This window comes from Aplidium turbinatum, chromosome 16 (genome assembly GCF_918807975.1).
Source record: "Aplidium turbinatum chromosome 16, kaAplTurb1.1, whole genome shotgun sequence".
Lineage (NCBI taxonomy): Eukaryota > Metazoa > Chordata > Ascidiacea > Aplousobranchia > Polyclinidae > Aplidium > Aplidium turbinatum.
This window is the reverse complement of record NC_137487.1, coordinates 13,569,215-13,590,796: the sequence shown is the minus strand read 5'-3', so window position 1 is coordinate 13,590,796 and position 21,582 is coordinate 13,569,215. Positions and strand designations below refer to the sequence as shown.

General features: G+C 35.8%; 1 protein-coding gene across 1 annotated transcript; it reads right to left on the bottom strand.

Annotated features, from left to right (window-relative positions):
* Positions 1–4,163: 4,163 nt before the first annotated feature.
* LOC145785231 (uncharacterized) lies at positions 4,164–20,900 on the bottom strand. Its single transcript, XM_082596916.1, has 19 exons — positions 20,881–20,900; positions 15,910–16,026; positions 14,662–14,754; positions 13,662–13,784; positions 12,787–12,915; positions 11,927–12,043; positions 11,452–11,535; positions 10,339–10,458; positions 9,562–9,678; positions 9,184–9,300; positions 8,536–8,673; positions 8,142–8,221; positions 7,472–7,636; positions 7,131–7,221; positions 6,705–6,845; positions 6,208–6,330; positions 5,415–5,560; positions 4,610–4,669; positions 4,164–4,473 (listed from the first exon to the last, which is right to left on the bottom strand). The coding sequence occupies exons 3-19, from the start codon at positions 14,681–14,683 to the stop codon at positions 4,417–4,419; spliced, it is 1,830 nt and encodes a 609-aa protein (XP_082453042.1). The 5' UTR covers positions 14,684–14,754; positions 15,910–16,026; positions 20,881–20,900; the 3' UTR covers positions 4,164–4,416.
* Positions 20,901–21,582: the final 682 nt, after the last annotated feature.

The following is a 21,582-nucleotide window of genomic DNA, read 5'->3' as shown; positions in this document are numbered from 1 at the left end:
CAATAAAAGTTAACATTTCATCGTAAACTCTGTTAATTATTGTATTGGTTAGTCGTAAATAGCATGTTGTTTTGTGGCAGCTTATTAACTTTCAGTTTAGGTTGATGTTGTTTTTGGAATTCAAGTACATGTACAATTACATTTTGAAGCGTCAAAGTGGTTCTCGTAAAGCATGTGTTAGGCTACCCATCAATTTGTAACCTAGTACATGATTTCATTTTAATGTTGGCGAGCTGAATGGATCCTAGCAGAAACTGCGTGATAATCTTACAGTTTGATTCCTGTACTTTCAGTTGGCGTGCTATTGCTTCTTTTACAAAAACAGAAGAAAAAAAAACAAAAAAAACATGACGAACATGTCTAAAACAAATTGTAGGTCAACATGAATTTGTCAACTCATTTTATAGCGATGTCTAAAACATTAAAATAGAAATCCATTTTGCATTTTGCGCCATTTTTTCTTTTATTGAAATGCTGTTTCCTTCTTCTCCAGACTGGTTCCTAGTCAAACGATGGCGAAATTTCCACTTGTTTGGCTACTGCAGTGGCTATAAGTAAAATTTGTTGAAAGGGTTTTATCCGATCTGCATCACTAAAAAACAAACATTTGCTCGCCTGTAACTGCATTGTATGTGCGTTTAAACCAATCTACGGTTTTGGAACATTTTGCTTATGGAGTTCACCAAATTACCAAGCACATCACAAGTTGCAGAGTGCAGATGCAAGTCGCTATAAATTTTAGTACGAGAGTAATCTCTAAATAAACTTATCAATGTTGTGCCTTCGAAGGTTTTAACCCAGGGGTGTCCAAACTTTTTTCAGGTCAACCAGATTTGACAATGCGAAAGAGCCCAAGGGCCAACAGCTTCTGACAATCTTGTTTAGCATAAAAAAAAGGTGCATTTAGACTAATATTGTGTTATTTAATGTAATTTTCGTACAACAAACAAATATGCGGGTTTAAAGGGAACCTGAAATGAAAAATGAAAATTTTTTTGTGGATTCTTTGGTGTTTAAGTATTATCTTTTTCGAAAAAATTTTTTGATTAACTTTTTTGTTTGGCAAATATAACGAAAAGAAAATCAGCCACCGGATGGCGCTATGCGCCTTATGACGTAGTTGGTTGTTCACTCCAGTAGATTTTTGAAAGGGGGGGGTTTTGATCACCCAGCGGCGGAAGGTCTGGGGGGCCTACCCTAGAAAATTTTGAAAAATTACTTTGAATTTGATGCATTCTGAGAGCATTTTCAACAAAAATGTGGTTACGAATATTCCTGTAAAATGGTGCTGTCCGGTAGCATAGCAAAAGGATAAGATCATGTTTTCTTCGGCATTTTTCGGAAATAAAGCTAAGTCTCTGTGTTTTCTTGTTGCTAATTCCTGGCTGAGAGGTTTGAATGTTTGGTATTGGCAAAACTCGCTCTTTTAATGCAATTTTGTTTGAAATTAGGCCATTTTTTTTAGACTGAAAGCATCATTCTCAATATCGTGACGTCACACGCGTGCCAAAGGGGGGTTGCAACCCCCAAAATCCCCCCCTTGGCTACGCCACTGGTTCACTCAGTTGGTAGTTTCATACAATATACACTGGATGCGTTGCACAAGTCGTAATCTTTAAAGATGTCTGAAATCAGAAAATGGTTTTGTTTGAACCAAAAAGACAGCGCCTTGATAGGGATGACTGTGATTCGGATTCGAGCTCCGACAGTGCCAGCTCCGACAGCAGTCGGATGGAGAATTTGAAATGGTGAAGGTGTGGAAATTGTGCCATCATGCCATGCCAATAATGATGGAAAATGAATGTTGCCAGGAGCCAGATAAAAATTTTAATTTTATAAATTTAAAAAAAGAGAAAAAGGGCTAGTGAGTTTTTTTCTTTAAAAAAATTCTAAATTTATAAAAATTTATTAAGGTGTTGCAACCGTGCCATATTTTAAACTGATTGTCCTGCTTTGGTATCTATCATGCACGCTATGACGTCCGCGTTTTGTCGCTTCTATCTTTTTCTAGACCTCTGCTATGTTTGTTATATACTGTTTTGTCGTTGTGATGGTGAGAAATAAAAGCAAACTAAACACGGCCACAAAAATGCGCAGTCTAACGATTGAGTCACTTCGGGTTAGATTTACTTTAAAAGAAAAACATCTCCTGGTGGTGTTGAACTCATGCGCTTGGTAGTATGAGCCAGGAAAAGATCGCACGCGCCACTGATTCACTTAGCAAAAACAGTTGAATTTAGAAGTTATATATGCACTTTTTTTCATTTGTTCGTCTTTCGCTTTGAAGAAAAGATGGAAGAAAAATGCGCAGCAACAGCGCGCACGCGCAGTGAAAGCGACGTAAAAATTAAAAAAAGGCATGGAATGGCTATATCTACGGCGCCGTAAGCATAGCCACTTCCGGCCAGAAAATGGTCGCTGCACAGTGCACACACGGCAGTGCTTGTTGACCAGTGGGTTTTTAAGTTTCATCGCAGAGATCCATTTCTTAAGCTTGTCTTGATTATTCAGAGGTAAACGATGAAAGTGTACCCCTTTCACGTTTCTTCCGCTACAACAATCGGGAGCCATACAAAAAAACATCTCAACGCGTAAAACTCAAGTATAAAATTGTTGTTTGTATAAGTAGCCCACTTGTTTATAGTTTATTTGTATGCAAACTATTGGTTCTGAATTCTGCCTGAACAACCAACTACGTCATCAAAGATTTTGACGAATCAGAATCCTTTAAATCAATATCCCTCTTATTAGATTTTTGAAACTTTTATTGTTACAAATCGCTTTTTCTCATAAAGTTCTATGAATACAAAAGCTATATATTTTCGTTGCAGTGCACCTTTCAGTATTTTGTTGTTTCCATATCATGGGATATGAAAAGGTTGGCTACAGAAGTGATCTGCTTTTCCATCAGAAATTAACAGCTCCAGTAACTTTGTAAAGCACAGCTGTGTTAATGTGAAGGATGAAATTGACAGTTTTGATCTCAAGCGGTGCTTGCATGTTTGCAACGGAGAACGTCTGATCACGCAAATACGTTGAACCGAACAAGTCCTCATTGTTTTTGCAAACTTTCGCATGTTTGGAATTCTTTTTATCCAGCTGTATGTAAAAAGGCACGAGAGAAATATGTCACTGAGTCGTGGCATCTTTCAGTCAGTTCACCACGCTTTATTTGCAGTTAAGGTACCAGTTCAGCTGTGGTGCCAGTTTAATTTACAGTATGTTACGAGTCATGATTTGATTCAGTTCTCCAAGTTCTGTTAGTTAGACATTTTTCGGTTGCAACCTTTCGAGTTAATGCGTTCTGATGGTTAACTCATACTTGTAGAAATCAACACATCATTCTCGGATCATCCCCACCACTGATGTGTCCGGGATGTTGCTGCAATAATTTAAAGCTAGGTGTCGATGGATGCTTTGAACTACTCGACGACCGCTACAATTCCATCACCACCAAACCACCAATTTATTGCTTTCTTATTAAAAGTATTGACTAAACTTTATGCTTTGATGATATTTCGTTTTGTGTTTTTACGACAATCTTATCAAACAACCAACATAGTATGACATTTATGTTAGCTTCATGATACTGACTAAATTCATTCATTGCATCTTACAATTTTTATTCTGAAATAATAACAATGCTATATTGCAAACAAATCTGCTCATCTAGAACGTAAACTGTTTTCTAAACAAAATACTACGATTCGTAACATATTACAGTAGTTCAATCCTCATACAACCGGCGCAATATGTTTTGCAGACACTCGTAAATGTTGGACAAAATCTCACAAAAAGAACATGAGGTGTAATCTTGATTTGTTTTATTTTGTCTAAGGAAAACAAGTCAAGTTATTTTGTTTCAATAACGCCACATGTAAACAAACAAGCAGAGTAAATGAAAAGTAAAAAAATGCATTACAAGTTACAGCTGTTGTTTAGATTATACTGCCGTCCCAAGGTAAAGCGACGTAACTACAGATTTATAGAGGTCATCCAGTAGCAACTAAAACAAAGACTGGATGTAGTAGCATCAATAATTACACAGCAATTGCGATACAAATGAAATATACCTGCGATACTTTGAATTAAAGCTCCATGATCATGAGCACAACCTTTCAACACTGTATATTTTAAATAGCAAATGAAGAAATTAGCCTCTTTAGAAATTATGCAAAAATGACTAAAATAACATTTTACACTTTTAGAAGAATCTTGTTTAAATAAAAAGTAAGTAATTAATTTGAACAAGAAAATTGTTTTGAATTTTCTACCAAAAGTAGAATAAGTTGAGAATTTTTTTAAAATAGTGGCAACTATATTTGCTTTTATACATGCATATATACTGTACTGTGCATGTACTTTCACTTTGTCATTGCTGTTCTTGCACCTAATTTATCCATCCATATGACTGAATTACGACCTTCCAAATTCAGAATCAGTATATGCTTTATTCTCTTTACCGTTGGTGTTCTGGAACAAAGAGGAAACTTCAAAGTACAATTGAAATAAAATAATCAAGCTTAATTTATCATTTCAAACTATAAGTAGCCTACAGCAGATAAATGTGTTGGAAAATTTTAAAAACTTGATATAAACCAGCACGTACCGAAGACACACTTTCTGGCAACGATGCTCTGAGACCTTTCATGTAATTCCAGCGTTTTTCCTTGGAAATTATATAATACTCGTATTAAATCAAAACTGATATACTGTAACTATAGAGATGTTGTAGCATTGGTTGTTGTTGTGGTTAATTTATACCTATAAAGCAGGCCCGTAATTACACATTTTAGCTTGGGGGGGCTCAAAAGCTGTTGCGAAGTAAATAGCTATATGCACATAACATTTGTAGTTACAATGAGTCTAATTTGCGGTTTTTCGGGCAAAGGCACGGCATATGTTATAAAGTCACAAGGTGCTAGATAACAGTAATTTCGAATGATTGGGATAATTCCAGCCAAAATGATTGCTGAATAGAATAAATGCAATATTTTACTTTGAGCCTCCCCGGCAATTACGGGCCTGCTATAAAGCGATTATTGCAAAGCATTACAGAATATCGTTCTTTCGAAATTTTCATTAATGAGAATGTAAAAACGAAATTTTTAAGCAGTTGAATTTTAGTAATGACTGTAATTCTAGGCTGCAAGTAAGGAACATATTGAAGCAGTGTGACAGTTCACCTTGTGATATTTTGCAAAACGATCTATGATGCAGAGGATTTTATGAAATAACCAAAAAAGAGGCGATCTTATTAACTTGGGAATATCACTCAAATATCTTTATCTCATCCCTTGGTGCACTCATATCGGAAGCAAGCAGCGTATCAGATGTAAAAAAATCAGCAACGATTGTTGCATTATTGCAATGACAGCACAAATTGTACGTATTCCTTAGAAAATGCTGCTTACCTGTTCTGGGTATGGACTAACAGGTTGATTTGTACTAGGCTGTATTTTTGTTGCTTTCGAGCTTGATCGGCAGACAAGCAAAAAAGCAAAAATATTCGTTGTTAAGAGCAATACTCCTCCGACAATGATGAGCACAAATAGCCAAGCTGAAACAATGTTTTTTTATTAAAGTAAAGTTAACCACTCCTGTTACAGTTTCGTTCATCAGGCCATAACCCTAAAAAGAGCAGTAGGCGTTTCTATCAAAGAGCAGTGTATTGTTTATAACAATAACAAAAATCAAGAGCTGTAGTTTTCATCACTCGGTTGTGAACCCTTTTACACAATCCATTATTCGAAATTAGAAGATTGGTTACTTGAACAGGTGTATGGCCGAAAACGTTTGCAATTTTTAGTTTATTTTCATGTTATTGTGTTAAATGCCGTCTGGTTGTTAGGTTTTATATTTCTAGGACTAGAAGATAGGCACCATTATTTTAAAATCAGTGAATTAACAGAACTACTACACTGTAGTGTTCAAACTTGTGCAACATCCATAAAAGTCTTTGTACAGTGAAACACAAAAAAAGAATAATGCTCTTTTTCTTCAGTGAAACAAATTATTTTGATAAACAACACGATTAGAGCGAAATGAAAGTATAAGCGGCATATAAAAAAAGATAATGACTTCAATTTTATTAAGCCAACAAACGATTAATGCTTTTCAGCCTTTAACAAAAACATGATTAAACATTGGTACTCATCAGCATGCAGCGTAAGATTTAATAGGGTAATCAACTAAATAACAACTTACGACTATAACAATTGCTTCCTTCAAATCCAAACATGCAGATGCATCTTCCTGCACCATCATAGTAGTCCGGATCACACCATCCAAAGGGAGAGTTGCAATCCAAATTCGAGCTACAGATTCTTTCTGCCCAAAAGAGATTGATGCAAAATATCATATTGATAAAGAAAAAAAGATTGATAGGTTGATGGGTAATGAAAATCTATTATAGTTTAATCTGTTGTGCTTTAAGTTTGATTGAGCTTGCATTTTTTTGTGAGAAAAATTTGGTAGGACTACTGCACATTGATACTATACATCAGCACAATGTTAAATCGTAAACTAAGGAATATCATTTAGCCTATTTAAAAGAATAATAAATGACAATGGTATACTACAAAAGTTGACATGATGTAGCCCAGCAGCAATGCGACATAATGATTGAAAGTTGGTATCATGAAGATATATATTCTACAGAGATCAAGCAATGTGAATTAATTGAGCTATCATACAAAACTTACTTGTACAAAACCTGTCTGCGTCTTTTATTCTTACATATCCTTCTAAACATTGGCAAGTTGCATATCCATCAATGCTATTGCAAGAAGTGGTCTCTCTATCGCAATATTGTACCAATGAAGAGCAGACTACATCATCGGAGGCTGTATAAACAAAGCTGGGATGAGTTATTGCACACAAAAAAATTAGCATCAATTGAAAACTCGATTGAAAGAAAAAAAAATCATAATTAAAAATACCGTTCTCAGATAGGCAAAATTGAATTAGCCTATTTGAATCAAAAATCAACTTTTTGTCGTAGGATAAGATAGAGCTAGATCTAGCAACAGCTCTAGAGCCCTAACTTCTAGAGCCGTTGCTAGATCTAGGTTACACTTTTTAGTACGCAAATGCTTTGTACACAAAGCAACAAAATGCAACAATATTACATCCGGCATGTTCAATCGATTGTTCTGGGTTTACTTCAAATGAAGTTCCATCAGCCAGATTGATAAGACAAGAAAAAGAGGAAACATCGCACTGAAAAGCAGTTTCAAAGTTGTATAATTAAAATGACAGTAGAAGGTTTTGTGGAGTATGTTTCAATTACCAGAGATAGCCTAGTATTACATTAGATTGAACATTAAATCAAAAAATTACTTTAGTTTTCTGAACTATTTTTTATTAACAATTTTCACAAAAATCTTGCTAGAAAATGAAATACTTTCCTCAGTTTGACAAATCATTGCCTCTTAAAATATTTAACTTAAATACCCTCAGAGAAACTTACCGAATATATACTTGTAAGAGAGTTTGCAAACCATAGACTTATCAAAACTTCACTAGCTGGAGACTGCCTTTCGTAAACCAGTTCATAGTCCCAAATACCGTTACTGAGTTCCTCGATTGCTTCAATACCCACAAATCCAGGTGTTGTTAAATATGCTCTCCTCAGCTAAAAACATTCGGATATTGAGTAAACTTGAGCGCAAGTATTATGACAAGTTTAATTGTTTACTTTGATAGATTTATATCAACAACAATATTAAAAAAAAAAAAATTATGATCCTTGAGCTTCAACACTGTATTGTTGATTTTACTCAATCTTTGTTTGTAAAATGACTCAGTGTATCAAGAAAAAATCAAAGACTATTTATCTGTTTCTAGTCTTAATCTTGCAGCTTCTGTATAATTTTATTTCAGTTTTAACTGCATGCGCATTGCCTATGCATAATCTGTGAGCTTCCCAGTCCGAATCTTTCGTTTATTTAAAGGGTGGCCGGTCTCCACAAATTCTCCTCCTTAACACTAAATGGGTTTACTTCCACTGAGAGTTAAGCCAAACTCTAATTTACAGTAGATAAAATGTATAGGTTTTAAAGAGTTTTAAGAGTTTAAAGAGATTAAAGTTTTAAAGATGTAAATTTGCACATTGTGTATCAATAAAATGTTTCTCTTACAAAATTTTTGACATTACTTGCATCAGGACCAGTTGCTCGTGCATTGCTGATTAGAAATAACTTGCCTCCGAACTTTAAACCTACAAAAATTTAAAAATACATAACTTTAAAAATGCGGAAGATTGATACTTTACACTTACATGCAGAGAGTAATCAATCTTTTTCAAAATTAGAATATTTTTTCGAACAAAATTGGAATATTTATAATAAGGACAGTCCAAAAGCTACCCTTTATTTTGCGTAGCCTACATGCATGAAGTGGACACATGACTTCAGCTACTTACGGTATTTGTTTTATCATTTAAATTTTAAAGTCTAAAATTTAAAGAATTATTTAAAAAATATACTTTGGATATGACGACTTTGTAGGATTCTTATAAATTGAAAACTTTACCTTGTACACAAGATGATGAATCAATTTTCGGCAAATAAAATCCAGGTTTGCACGAGCATTTGTATGATTTGTCAACATCTTTGCACCAGCTTTGTGGGTCCATACATGGGTCGTCTTCACAAGTAATTACTTCTGTTTCTGTGGAAGAATTGTCTTTTTATCTCAACTGTTTGTAAAGCTTTCAAAGTTGTGCAGTAAATTTTGCATTTATTTTTTAGTCAATTTTTTTAATGCCAGAGGTGTAAGAATATAGAATTTTTCAATTTCAAATCCAAGTCATGAGTTGATAATTTTTATCGTAAAGATTCTAAATAAAGTCTCTAAGATTACTTTTCAAATCCTTTTACAAAAAACTGTAAAATCTCATGCATGAAACACAAAATTCTAAAAGATATAATCCTGTGCGTGCAGGCTGTCAGTATCTTCATTCAAACGAAAGTGAAATGTTTAACTGAAAAAGTCAAACTGAGTGATTTTCAGTTGGTTGTGTTTTTGTAGGACTGTCATAAGACCTTCTTCCGCGTATACAATCTTGTTGTCCTTGACTGACAGCTTATTCACATTCTCACAATGTTATTTTCTGCGCACTAAGTTGAAAAGTGCATTAGAAAAGAATATGATAGTTTTTGAAATAATACAGACACTTACCAACACAAACTGTGCCATTCCCAGACCAGCCGATGTTACAAGTGCAACTGTAGTTGCCCGGCAAATTTGTACACGCAGCATGAGGATGGCACACGTCAGCAAAGCATTCGTTTATGTCTATAGAAAAGTAATATATCGAGTTGCCATTTAAAATTTTCTCTTAACGACAATAATATATACTACGAGAACAGGGATTAATAAAAGTGCGTGATGTGAGCCACAAGCTTGAATAAAAATGTTTAATAAAAGTTGAACAAAACTGTTAATTAGTTATGCTACTTAAAGTGTTTTCTAAGGTGACATTAAAAGCATGAAACTTGGTCAAAAAAACTATATTCTTTTAAATAAAATCCAGCAGATTGGAACGAGACTACATACCACTGCAAACCAATCCGGTCCCAGTCCAACCTTCATTGCATGTGCAATTATAGCTGCCTGGTTTATTCTCGCACTTAGCATTTGGGTCACAAAACTCATAAGAGCATTCATTTACATCTGAGAGAAAACATGGTGATTAAAGCGAATCTTTCGTTGTTTAGGCCTTCAGTGATGCCGAACATCAAAGAACAAACATATGAAACTTTATGAAATGTATGCTACAGTAACACAAAAATAAGACAATACTTTCTCCGTTTTTTCATAGCCTACAAACACTTCGATGTTGAACCAGAACTTTTGCTTTTCAGCCCACACAAGAAGGATCAATTCTCAATTTGATAATAATTTCTTATCTCTCACGTAAGCTTGCTGTCAACATGAAAATTTCAATGGATTCAAAACTAACTATACTATTCCTGTAAAACCTAGAATACGGATGCCACTTTAACATGAAGAAAATCTGCTATACCCCAATGACAACGCCATCCAATCAGAACATGCTATCCTGTAAGAAGCTACCGTCCAATTGTGACCCTTCCCGCTCTCAGCCAGAGAGTTAACCCTTGTTTTGAGCTTTATTTGGTAGTTTCAGAAGAAAAAAAGAGTAGCCTAGGGGACAGGGGTGGTAATCAAACCCTTGTCATGAAATGATTACTTTCTTATGATCCTTTTGGTGTTGCCGATAAATTAAAAGCGAATGTAGTTTCGTACAATTTCGCTCTAAAAAATGCCAAACCATTTGCCTACTAATTGTAAACCAAAGTTACTAATGCTTACCTACACAAAAAGTGCCATTTCCTGCCCAACCTTTGTTACAAGTGCAGGTAAATTCTCCTTGTTCATTCTTTATACATTCAGCGTGGACATTGCAAACAGAGCTGACACATTTATCTCCAGCTGCAGAAATGGTTATAATGTGTATTTTCTATTACACCGTATACAAAAATACAACACAAAATGAGTTTAACAAGTCTGTTAGCTCAGCTAGTGCAATGTTAGTTGAAGATTAAGGAATTGTGATAGTGAAATGTCTTAGAATCAATTTGATAGCAAACAAACTTGTCCTGAGTGTTTAAAGTTTAACTACAGCAAGGCAAATGAAACGCAATTGGAGCTCAGAGCTTTAGTAAATACAACTTTTGAAAAGCTTATCTTTTTTAATGATTGTATTTTGCGTTCGTTGTGACCTTTGTTTTCGGGATGCTCATCTGAGGCAAGCGCTTAGGTTTTGTTGGTAGTGTCTTAATTTTTATAAACCACAGTTGTATGATGGTAGCTGACGTTTTGGATTTGAAATTTTTGATCCTCGGACTGACAAAGCTTTGATAGGTTATTCTTGGTTGTTTCGCCTACCGGTACTTGTAGAGATTTTGACGCAAACCCGGTTACCGAGATTGGCAAAGTAAAGCTTCCAATGATTGTTGAAATGTTGTTGCCGGGAAATTATTCCATCCATTAGGTGCCGCTGAATGGAGAGCAGTCTTGAAAGTCTCGGGTGTGCGTTGATAAAGCGCACACCCCGAGAGCCGAACCACCGCCGCGTGATCTTGAGCCAAGCGCGGAACCAGAGATAACTGGGCGTACGATTGTTTTTGATGTTTAGAATTTTAAAGCAATTTGTGTTCATTGTCATATTGATTAACTTGTTTGCTTTAAATATGTTTAACTTTTTTTAAGTTTATTAAACTCAAGGCTGTTGTAATGTCGTTTTATGTCATACCTTCTTATTTTTTTTTATTTGAGTGCTGCTCATTATGTTTGGCGACAGTACCCAACACTAACTTCAGTGTGCAATTTTGGTTTCGCTACTTAATGATTAGCATAGCTGATATGATAACGGTAATTTAAACATAGTTTCACTTCGCATACATTGTTATAACTTTCACATACTTTGTTGAGTAGTAGTTGAAATCGATGTGGCTGATTTTGTAGAACTTTCTGCTTCATGGCTTCTAGTTGTGCTGATGGAATTATCTAGATGGAATTAGGTTAAAAATTATTGTAGTCCAACGCAAATAGAGAGCTCCATATTGTAGCCATTTATACACATGAACATGAGATTTGTAATCTTCCTTTTTTTACATTGTTATATACGATGCTTAAGCAATGTGTTGTAGATTACGATACAAAAATTTATAATTTGGTGTTCAAGGGAAATGGAAAAGCTGAGTATTTTTGTTTGTTAATTCAAGGATAAAAGCTTCACAATATAAAGTCAAACAGAAAATAATGTGAAAACTAAGATGCGAAATAATAACAAACTTACACATATCTTAGCAAACTGAGAATATTTTATAAAGGAATTTCCTTTTAAATTAATTTCGTTGCTTGCACAAATTATGTATACTGCATGTAAATAGCTTACCTTGTCCGTGTGTAGTTAAAATATTGTCATTTTGCTCTGTAGTGGTGGTTGGTTCCAATTCCGCATTTTCTGTCGTTTGCTCTCTACTCAATATCGGAGTTGTCCATAAATCTACAACTACAAACACAACTCAACTTGTCATTTTTACAGTATAACTAATGATGACTTAAGAATTACTAAGCAAATCGTCTTACTCGACTCAAATCATAAAAATGAAAAAAACGACACTATGAAAAGTTGTACTTAAGATTTTGATAAAATGAATGATGTTTGATGAATGATAATTTGATAATTAATAATGAAAATTTAATGATAAAAATGATGTTTGATAAACGTTTAGAGTCGCAAATACTGTACGTTCTGTGTGCAATTACTGTATGTGCTTAGAATCATTGAGATTTCAGAGCAAGTGATGGAAAGCCAGGTGCGTATAGCTTCGTCGAGTAGCCTACTGCTGTAGGCCTCCCATGCATTCTATTTGGTGCCTTGTAAACGAGACATTCAAATGCGACGTAACACATAGTACAGTTTTACCTAAACATAGTTTGAGTTTACATAGGCTGCACTGTTATAACGTTTACATAATTTGTTGTGTAGTGGTTGAAATCAATCTGGTTCATTTAGCAGCATAAAGGCTACTGCTATACAAAATACATCATACATGATAGTAATACACTGTATTTGTAAACGTTAATATGATAAATTCAAAATTATTTACCCGTGGCTTAAAATGAAACTGATGTGAAAACTACAATATTGAGCCTTACTTTATGCAGACTTTAGTCAACTGACCATTTTTTAAAAACTATTTTTTAATTTGTTTTATTGCTTACACACATGCGTTCATTCAAATGGCCTACCTTTTTTAGGTGTCGTTAACATTTCCGTATTGGCAATATCATTGTGTTTTGTGAAGGCGGTTGGTTCCAATGACGAATATTTTGTCGTTTGCTCTTCGTTTAACATTGGAGTTGTCTGTTCATTTGCATCTTCAAAAGAATTTCAATTTGTTATTTATACAACTGACGATGAATTACTAAGCAAATCGTTTTACGCCATGACATGGCCACCTAAAAATACGGCCTGATTTGTCACATTTTGCAGAAATTTCCAGGTTTTCCTAACTTTGGGTGAACGTTTAAATAAATTTTTCTAAAATTTAGATTTTTAAGCTTTCTTTAATCTTTTCCCCAGATGACACAATAGGTTTCACATGTTGAAAAACAAAGAAAATTTGATTTCGAAGATTTTAGTCAGACTGTTAATTTTCAATAACAGTCTGATTTTGCGTTTTTCAACTTACTTTTTCTCATTTGCTATTGCTTCCCCAAGGCAACAAAAAAGTTTTATGTCATTATGAAACCGCAAAAAGTAAAAACATCTCAAAAAATGTCAGTCAAGCACTAGCAGTAGCTGTAATCAAAATTTGCAAAATGTGACAAATCAGGCCGCATCTCCAGGTGGCCATGGCCATGAGAATGGAGCTCGACATTATGGAAATTTGAACTGTAAGATTTTGTCAAGTTCACAGGCTTAAGGGGTGATTTGAAAATTACTGGCGAACTGAGAATTGTTTAAAAATCACATCAAGTCAATGTAACTTGTTAATTACACAATACAGCTACCAGGTTACTAAATCTTGCAATGACCGGCAAATTTTGAGTAGTCGCCAGAAAAGATGATGGTGGGCTACATGTTTGTTTAGTTTAATGAATAATCATGGTTATCCAGGAACCTTTCAAAGTTGTAGAAGATATCCATGTGGTAGATTCTTTTGCAGTTTCTGTCTTAGGAATTTCGCTTGTTCTGCTCTTTTTTGCTGTTGTGTCTTCACTTGCTATTGGAGTCGTTACTACAACTATTTTAATAAAAAAAAATTGTGTAGTTAGGGTTAAAAATTGGTAGGCGCTTTAGCATAAAAAGTTTTGTAAAACTAATGAAAGATTAAACCAATCAAAAGTTACAGGAATAGCGTTTCAACCAATCAGAAGTTGCAGGGAAAAATGTAAAAAAACGCAAACATTTCTGATGTAATGTAAATTAAGTCAACGTTTCGTCGTCCACAGCTTGGTGTAGAGGGTTTGGGCAGTGGTAGTTATTTCGATGACGTGTGTTCGATTCTTATTCCAACCATAATTCTTTAATTACCAAACAAAGTTCAAAGCAGGAGCAACTCTCTGGCTGAATGCTAGAAAGGTCACAATTGGACGGTAGTCACTTGAACATGTTCTGATTGGTTGGTGGTGTTATTGGGTCTTACTGGGAATTGTCCTGTTCAAGTTTAACCCTAACTCTAACCTAAAAATTCAAGGTCTGAATTTCAGCCAAGTTGAAAAATGGTGTTTAAAGTATATAACAAATAAGTCATATTAGTACCAGAACACAACGCTCCCGCAATCGTTCGAATATTTATGCAACAACTTTTTATAGAGAAATTCTGCTGCAATTAACAGTAGCCTACGGTAGTAGTCTAACACAATTTGAGTACTAACACATAGGTTTTATCATCGAATTTTCTGCCATTGGTCGAAGTTTGAAATTTAGATTAAGTTAAAAAAAATGCAAGAAAATCTATCATCTTATCCATCTTCAAGCATTCTGTCTTCCCAAAACACAAGTGGGTGTTTTCGATAAGTGTTGCATAAAATATTCTTTGAGAATCACATATCCACTCACATTACTTAGCCCACACGTATAGAATATAGAAATCACAAAAAACAGGCTAATAAACAAACCAGAAGTAGTGCTAGAAAGCATTGTTGTTGATTCTTCTTGAGTTGTACCAATTACTTCTCTTGTTGTCTGTGGAATCACTTCTGTAGTCACCACTGCTGAAAAGAATTCTGAGTGAAATCGAAGAACGTATTTGAAATGTTTCCTCAATACAAAATAAAGGAGAACTAGTTGCTCTACAGAAAAAGGTAAACCAGAGTTAGGTCAGACGTATACAGGTCTGAGTCGTGAGCTGAGTCGTGAGTCAAAATTGTGGAGTGGGGTAGCGAAGATTTCGGAATGTTCCGAGGCAATCAAAATACAAATCTCCGGCTTAGTACGATATAAAATCAGTAAGAACACGATGATATTTGTCATGTTTTCACTGTAGTCGAGCGTTGTTGACATTTCCAAAAAAGTTAACGATTTCAAATTCTTTTTCCAATGTTTTTGTTTTTACTCGTTAACCATCATGGCCTGGCCATAAAGAACCTGTTTAAATATACATGTTTCTCTTATACCATAACGTAAAACTTTCAAAGAATGGTTTGTTTTAGATAACAGCAATTTAAGTGGAATACATTGCGGTATATTTTAGAATATTGAAATATCATTTAGCTTAGCTATTAGTGAGTAAGTATAGTATTTGCTGAGTTTAGACTTTGCTACATTGATTATACTTAACGTTAACGTATGTTAAGAAGCACTGCATGTTGTAATTATAAGGTAGTTATCATTTTGTTGTAAGCGAGCTGTATTCAAATAATGGTGTTTGAAAGACTTTTAACTTTTTAAGTGGCCTACAAAGGTTTACAGCTAAAACCACAAAAGAGCGACGGAATAACGTGAAAGACACGATTGTGAAAACATACAAATAAACATCCAAGTTATGAAACATGAAAAATTTATGTTTGTTTCTAAAGCATTATGCCCTGCTGTCTATGACAAAAGTTGCTTTCCCTGATAAATGACTGTGTATGATTTGAGTCTACAAACATTAGTGTGCTAACACGGACAACTTGCAAAAGTCACAAAATTTTGATATGTGGAATGAAATTTCAAACTGAAGCTTACGTTAAGAAAAGTGGCTTACTAACAATTACCTACGCGTTGTAAAATAAACTATGTGAAAAAAATTGTAATTGGTTATGCTTGGAAAGAAAACTCTACAAATTGAAATTAAAACAATTAAGTCAACTTGGGTTGTGTTACAGTACCATTTTGTTTTAAATAAAACTAACAAAAATCATTATTTGTGATAAACACTTCACCTTGGCAGTCAAATGGATTTCCAAAAAACCCGTCATCACAAGTGCACTGTTCTTTTCCCCCTGATGGATGGATGCAGTGGGCGTTGATTTCACAGGAAAGACTACATTCATTTGCATCTAAAAATAATTTAACTTGCAATAGGTCGTTTTATGCTTCAGTTTATGCTTTTTGGTTATGTAGGCCAGTGGTTTTCAACCTTTTTCCCGTTTAGTAGCCTACCCACAAGGCTATAACAAACTTCCCGTAACCCCAGCGAGGTGCCACAAAATAAAGTGATATTACAGTACATTGATTAACTTGATAGTAAAGCAAAGTTTATTATAATTTTTTTAATCCAAGAGTTGTATGAGGCAGGCACACGAGAGTCCTTTGGAAATTTTCTCGTGAACCTCTGTAGATTCACAAACACCAGGTTGACAACCTCTGTATGGACAAAAACGTTTTAGCATTTAAAAAGATTAAGCATTCTTACAACAATACTACTGTAGACTAAAATATGATTTTATGCAATATGTAACTTGATTATAACACGTTTAAGTAAGCCTATATTTCCAACTGAAAACGAGCACTCCAGTTATTTACTTTGATATTTTTCATGAAACGAAGGTGATGTACACGTAGCGTCGTAGCCCAATACGAATTTTGCAACCAGGCACTGGTGGACTTAGACTAGAGAGCTTAAATCTTACAAACAAAGACGCAACTCCAAATCCTATAACTTCACCATGCTTGCACAGCGTGCCGTATTAATGGGTGCAACACTTGTCCACAGCTGTCGATTCTTATACTGTACAATCTCCTGCCGAGAAACATACACAGCTAGTTGACTGAATATAGGCTTATAATAATGGCTAACGTGGAGGATACTCACAATTGCTCGCTGTTCTAATGAGTAGGCCTACTCACTACTCAGCCTTGTGCTGACCGGCAGGCGGAACTCTCCTTCCTACATATCAATGTTTTGATTTAGCCAATTCATTTATTTTTTGTATTTGACGAACTTTGATCTAGAGATCAAATTATGCCCGAAGGTAGGTATGCGTTTAAAAAAAAAAATATTCTAGATTGTAATGCAAAAGTTGAGAAAGGGATCATGTTGAGAGCCTTCACGTGGCGATCCCCGTTAATCCTTTACAGGAAACTAATCTCAACACTACACTTCAGTTACTGCCGGAGAGAGCATATTTAGGGTGGTAAAAGGATAGACCCTCGGCCCAACGATGAAAATAATTAGCTTCAATATGGAAGGTTTGTCAGCCACGAAAGCAGTTCTTATAGCTAACTTACAACCAGACATCCTGTGCTTGCAAGAAACACACAGAGACAAAATCCCTCCTAGCATCCCAGAAATGTACTTAGCCATTCAATCTCCCAACCGAACCCATGGTAGTGCCATATTCTGCAGGGAGAAGTCAGCGATTCTCGGATCGGCCAACCTAACAACGGGTGCTTTAGAAATTTTGCACATAAAAACTAATTCATTGGAAATCTTCTCAATATATAAACCCCTCACAGAATCTTTTTCCTGGCCAAATAACACCTGGATCGACAACAGCAAACCGTGCCTCATAATAGGGGACTTTAACAGCCACAACATTGCCTGGGGATACAGCAGCAGCAATAAAGATGGAGAACTGGTCGAACTGTGGGCCTCCAACAATAATCTCTCATTGCTCTACTCGCCGAAAGACAAACCAACTTTCCACAGTGCCCGATGGAAGAAAGGCTATAATCCGGACCTTGCTTTTGTTAGCTCAAAATACATCAACTTCTTTAAAAGAACAATCCTTGAACCCATACCCAAGTCCCAACACCTCCCAATATGCATCAACATAAACCCAGTAATTCAGCCCCGAATCTCCAAACCACTGCCACGGTTTAATTTCCGCAAAGCTAACTGGGACAACTTTACACAAGTACTAGACGCAGAAATCGACAATATACCCCCCACACCCCAATCATACGCTTTTTTTCAAAAACTGGTTTGGAAGGTCTCAAAACAGACCATACCAAGAGGAAGCCGCAAAAAATACATACCTGGTCTCACAACTGAAAGCAAAGAAGTGTATGAAGAATACCTGAACCAATACAACCAGGATCCTTTCAGCCAAGAAGCTCAGAACCTTGGCGAAACAGTCCTCAACAAACTCAATAAAGAAAGAAAAACGCGCTGGAGAAAAATGATAGAGTCAACTGACCTTCGCCACAATAGCAAGAAAGCATGGGCTACCATAAAAAAAATTAAATTCTGATAACCAACTTCAAAATAACCTCGCAGCAGTCACACCAAACCAAGTCGCCCACCAACTGCTCCTTAATGGAAAGACCAAAGCCAAGCACCGATACCACAAACCCACCAGGTACAAAAACGATACTTTACTAGTAAAGGAAACCAACAATCAATTTTTCACACCAGCAGACCTTCAGGTAGCCTTCAAACACTTGAAAAGTGGTAAAGCAACAGGCCTAGATGGAATCACTACTGAACAGATCCTCCATTTTGGTACGAAAGCTAAATCCTGGCTCTTAAAATTCTTCAACAATTGTCTGGCCGGTGCAACAATCCCAAAGATTTGGAGAAAAGCAAAGGTAGTAGCTCTTTTGAAACCCCAAAAAGATCCCTCTTCCCCAAAGAACTATAGACCAATATCACTTTTATGCATCCTCATGAAAGTATACGAACGCCTCATACTAAATAGGATTTCAACGCAAGTAGATGACCAACTTACACATGACCAGGCAGGTTTTCGACCAGGGCGCTCTTGTTGCGGTCAAGTATTAAACCTAACTCAATATATAGAGGATGGATTCGAACAGAAACTCGCCACTGGAACCGTCTTCGTAGACCTATCTGCCGCTTATGATCCCATCAACCATAGGGCCTTGCTTCTTAAACTGGATCAAGCCATCAAGAACCCCACAATCAACCAAGCTATTCAATCACTTCTTACAAATAGACGGTTTTTTGTTGAGATGAATGGTCGAAAAAGCCGCTGAAGAACCCAACGTAATGGCCTGCCGCAAGGCTCTGTCCTTGCACCTATCTTATTTAACATATACACCAATGATCAACCAAAACCCCCCAACGTACGTCGTTTCATTTATGCCGACGACCTCTGCCTAGCTACCCAATCAAAAAACTTCTCGGTGATAGAAAAGACCTTAAGAGGAGCACTCTCCGAGTATTCCACATATTACAAGTACTGGAGCCTAAATGCAAACCCTTCCAAAACCCAAGTAACATGCTTTCACTTGAACAATCATAAGGCTAGCCAAAAACTTATCATCAATTGGGAAAACACTGCTTTACAATATACTCCCTTTCCTGTATACCTTGGCATAACACTGGACAAGACCCTATCCTATAAGACACACCTACTGAAGCTTAAGAAAAAATTATCTGCTCGCAATAACCTTTTGCAAAAGCTGGGAAACTCAAACTGGGGAGCAGATGAGCACACACTGAAGCAAACAGCACTGGCTCTCTGTTATTCGACCGCTGAATACTGCGCTCCAGTATGGGCTAGGTCAAGCCACACCAAAGTAATTGACTCCGAATTAAACCAAGCATGTAGAATCATAACTGGCACACTCCGTCCAACACCAATCTCCGACCTCTATAACTTAGCAACTATAGCTCCACCTCATATCCGAAGAGAAGTTGCTACAAAAAAGGAAAGAGTAAAACAAATAAACGACCAACGCCACCCTCTCTATGAACACAAACTTATTCCAGCAAGACTCAAGTCACGCAAAAGCTTCATCAAAGTCGGCCCATTGGAACACACAAGCGCGACAGCTGCACGACTAGAAATGTGGACCTCTGAGCCCGATAGGACACAACATCCTGCCATCCCAAGTCCTTCCGAAAGTCTACAACAAACTCCCACCCTTGAGAGAAGCGAGTGGTGCTGCCTAAACAGAGCCCGCTGCGGAGTCGGGAGAAATAAAAGCAATCTTTTCCGATGGAAGATGACTCCTGACCCAACGTGTGATTGCGGCCTAGACAATCAGACGATGAAGCACATCCTCACCAACTGCCCCCTTAGCCCTTCATGTGATGACAACGATCTCAAAAACATCACAAACAATGCTCTTACCTTGCTCCGACACTGGCGTGACAAGCTATGAATGAATGGTGCAAAAGTAATAATAACTTGTTACGCAGGCAATGATATGCTTGAGGGCCGTTCATTTTGTTGTGGTCTTGTAATCAAGTTGTTTGCAATTTTCTGCTTTGTTGCCACACTTCGTGCGATCCGTTTCTCGTTACTTTAGGTTGCTTCAACCAACTATTCTTTCATGATCTTGAATTGCGTTCTATTGAAATCCATAACTCTTTTCTGTACTTTTAAAATAACAAGATGTAGTTTATATTTTGTTTTTTGTTTTTTTAGATTTAGTTGAATTATTTTTTTCTGGCACAATGTTGCCCCAAAATTATTCAATTTTTTTCCATTAATAGCAAGTTGTATGTTTCTGTCTTTAATTTCCTCAATCATTAAACAAAATATTGCAATTCCTGCAAGAAAAGATAATAATTCTAATAAACATTAAACCCTTTCAGTATTCTACAACTAAAACTAAGACTAATTATTAAGACGGAAGTCATAAGACCGTGGGCAAAATAATTATCACATTTTGATTTCATACAAATTTTTTCAAAATTTTGTATAATTTTAATATGACAAAAAATGAAAAGCTTTAAGGCTAATAATCAATTTTTAAAGCAAAAATTTTGGTTCTGTATTTTTGGGGAAAAAATAATTTGCTTGTTCTCAAAAGATACTTTTTGTCTTTTGTGTCTGCTACTGTCTAATGATGTAATTTCACAGAAATACAAGGCTTATATTGTGTAAACAACACATAGAATATTGTTCGAACAGTAATCGTGTGATCCTTTCAAGAGTTTTAAATTTGATTGAATTCATTGATGTCTTTATACAACTATTTCACTGGTAAAATTTTACCTTGTCGAGTAAAAAGTGATCTTTCCAACTTCCTGCCTTCATGTCTTTGTAGATCTATTGTGCAGATCAGCAGAATAAAATAAATTTTAATCACAGCCATTATTAATACACTATTTACGTAGTTCCACTAAATTATACGACAATAAAGTATTTTGCTTTTCCAAGCTTTAGCAATAGGAAATCGCCAATGTACATGCAATCGCTCCACAACTATTGAAGTAATAGCGGAGTGATAAGTATAATGCGCAGACTAGTTATCTTCGTGTGTGAAGAAGAACATCTGTTAAACTTTAACAATATGTGGGTCTAATTAATCACTAACTTGACTCACTTTTGATGAATTAACGGTGATTAATAGTTTGAAGCATTTTACAGATTCTTAACAAGGTTAACGTAAAAAAGTAGCCTAAAAGTAAGCTGCCACAAAATGACTAATTTAATATTTGCATGGAAACGCAGGCTTGGTCATTTTCTGATTTCTAAAGTGGCTGGTAGGAGAAGTGAAGCAGTACACTAATTGTTTGATTGCAAGAGTATTTTCCCTTTGACTTTGAAATATGGAATTTAGTTTTTTATACCTGTGGACTTTGACGCTTTCACCACTGAGGCAGGCGTTGTCACCGAAATGGACCCTGTGAGATAGCTTATACTTGTTGTTCAAACATTGTTGGTTTTAAAATATACCAATGCACTGCTGTCCAA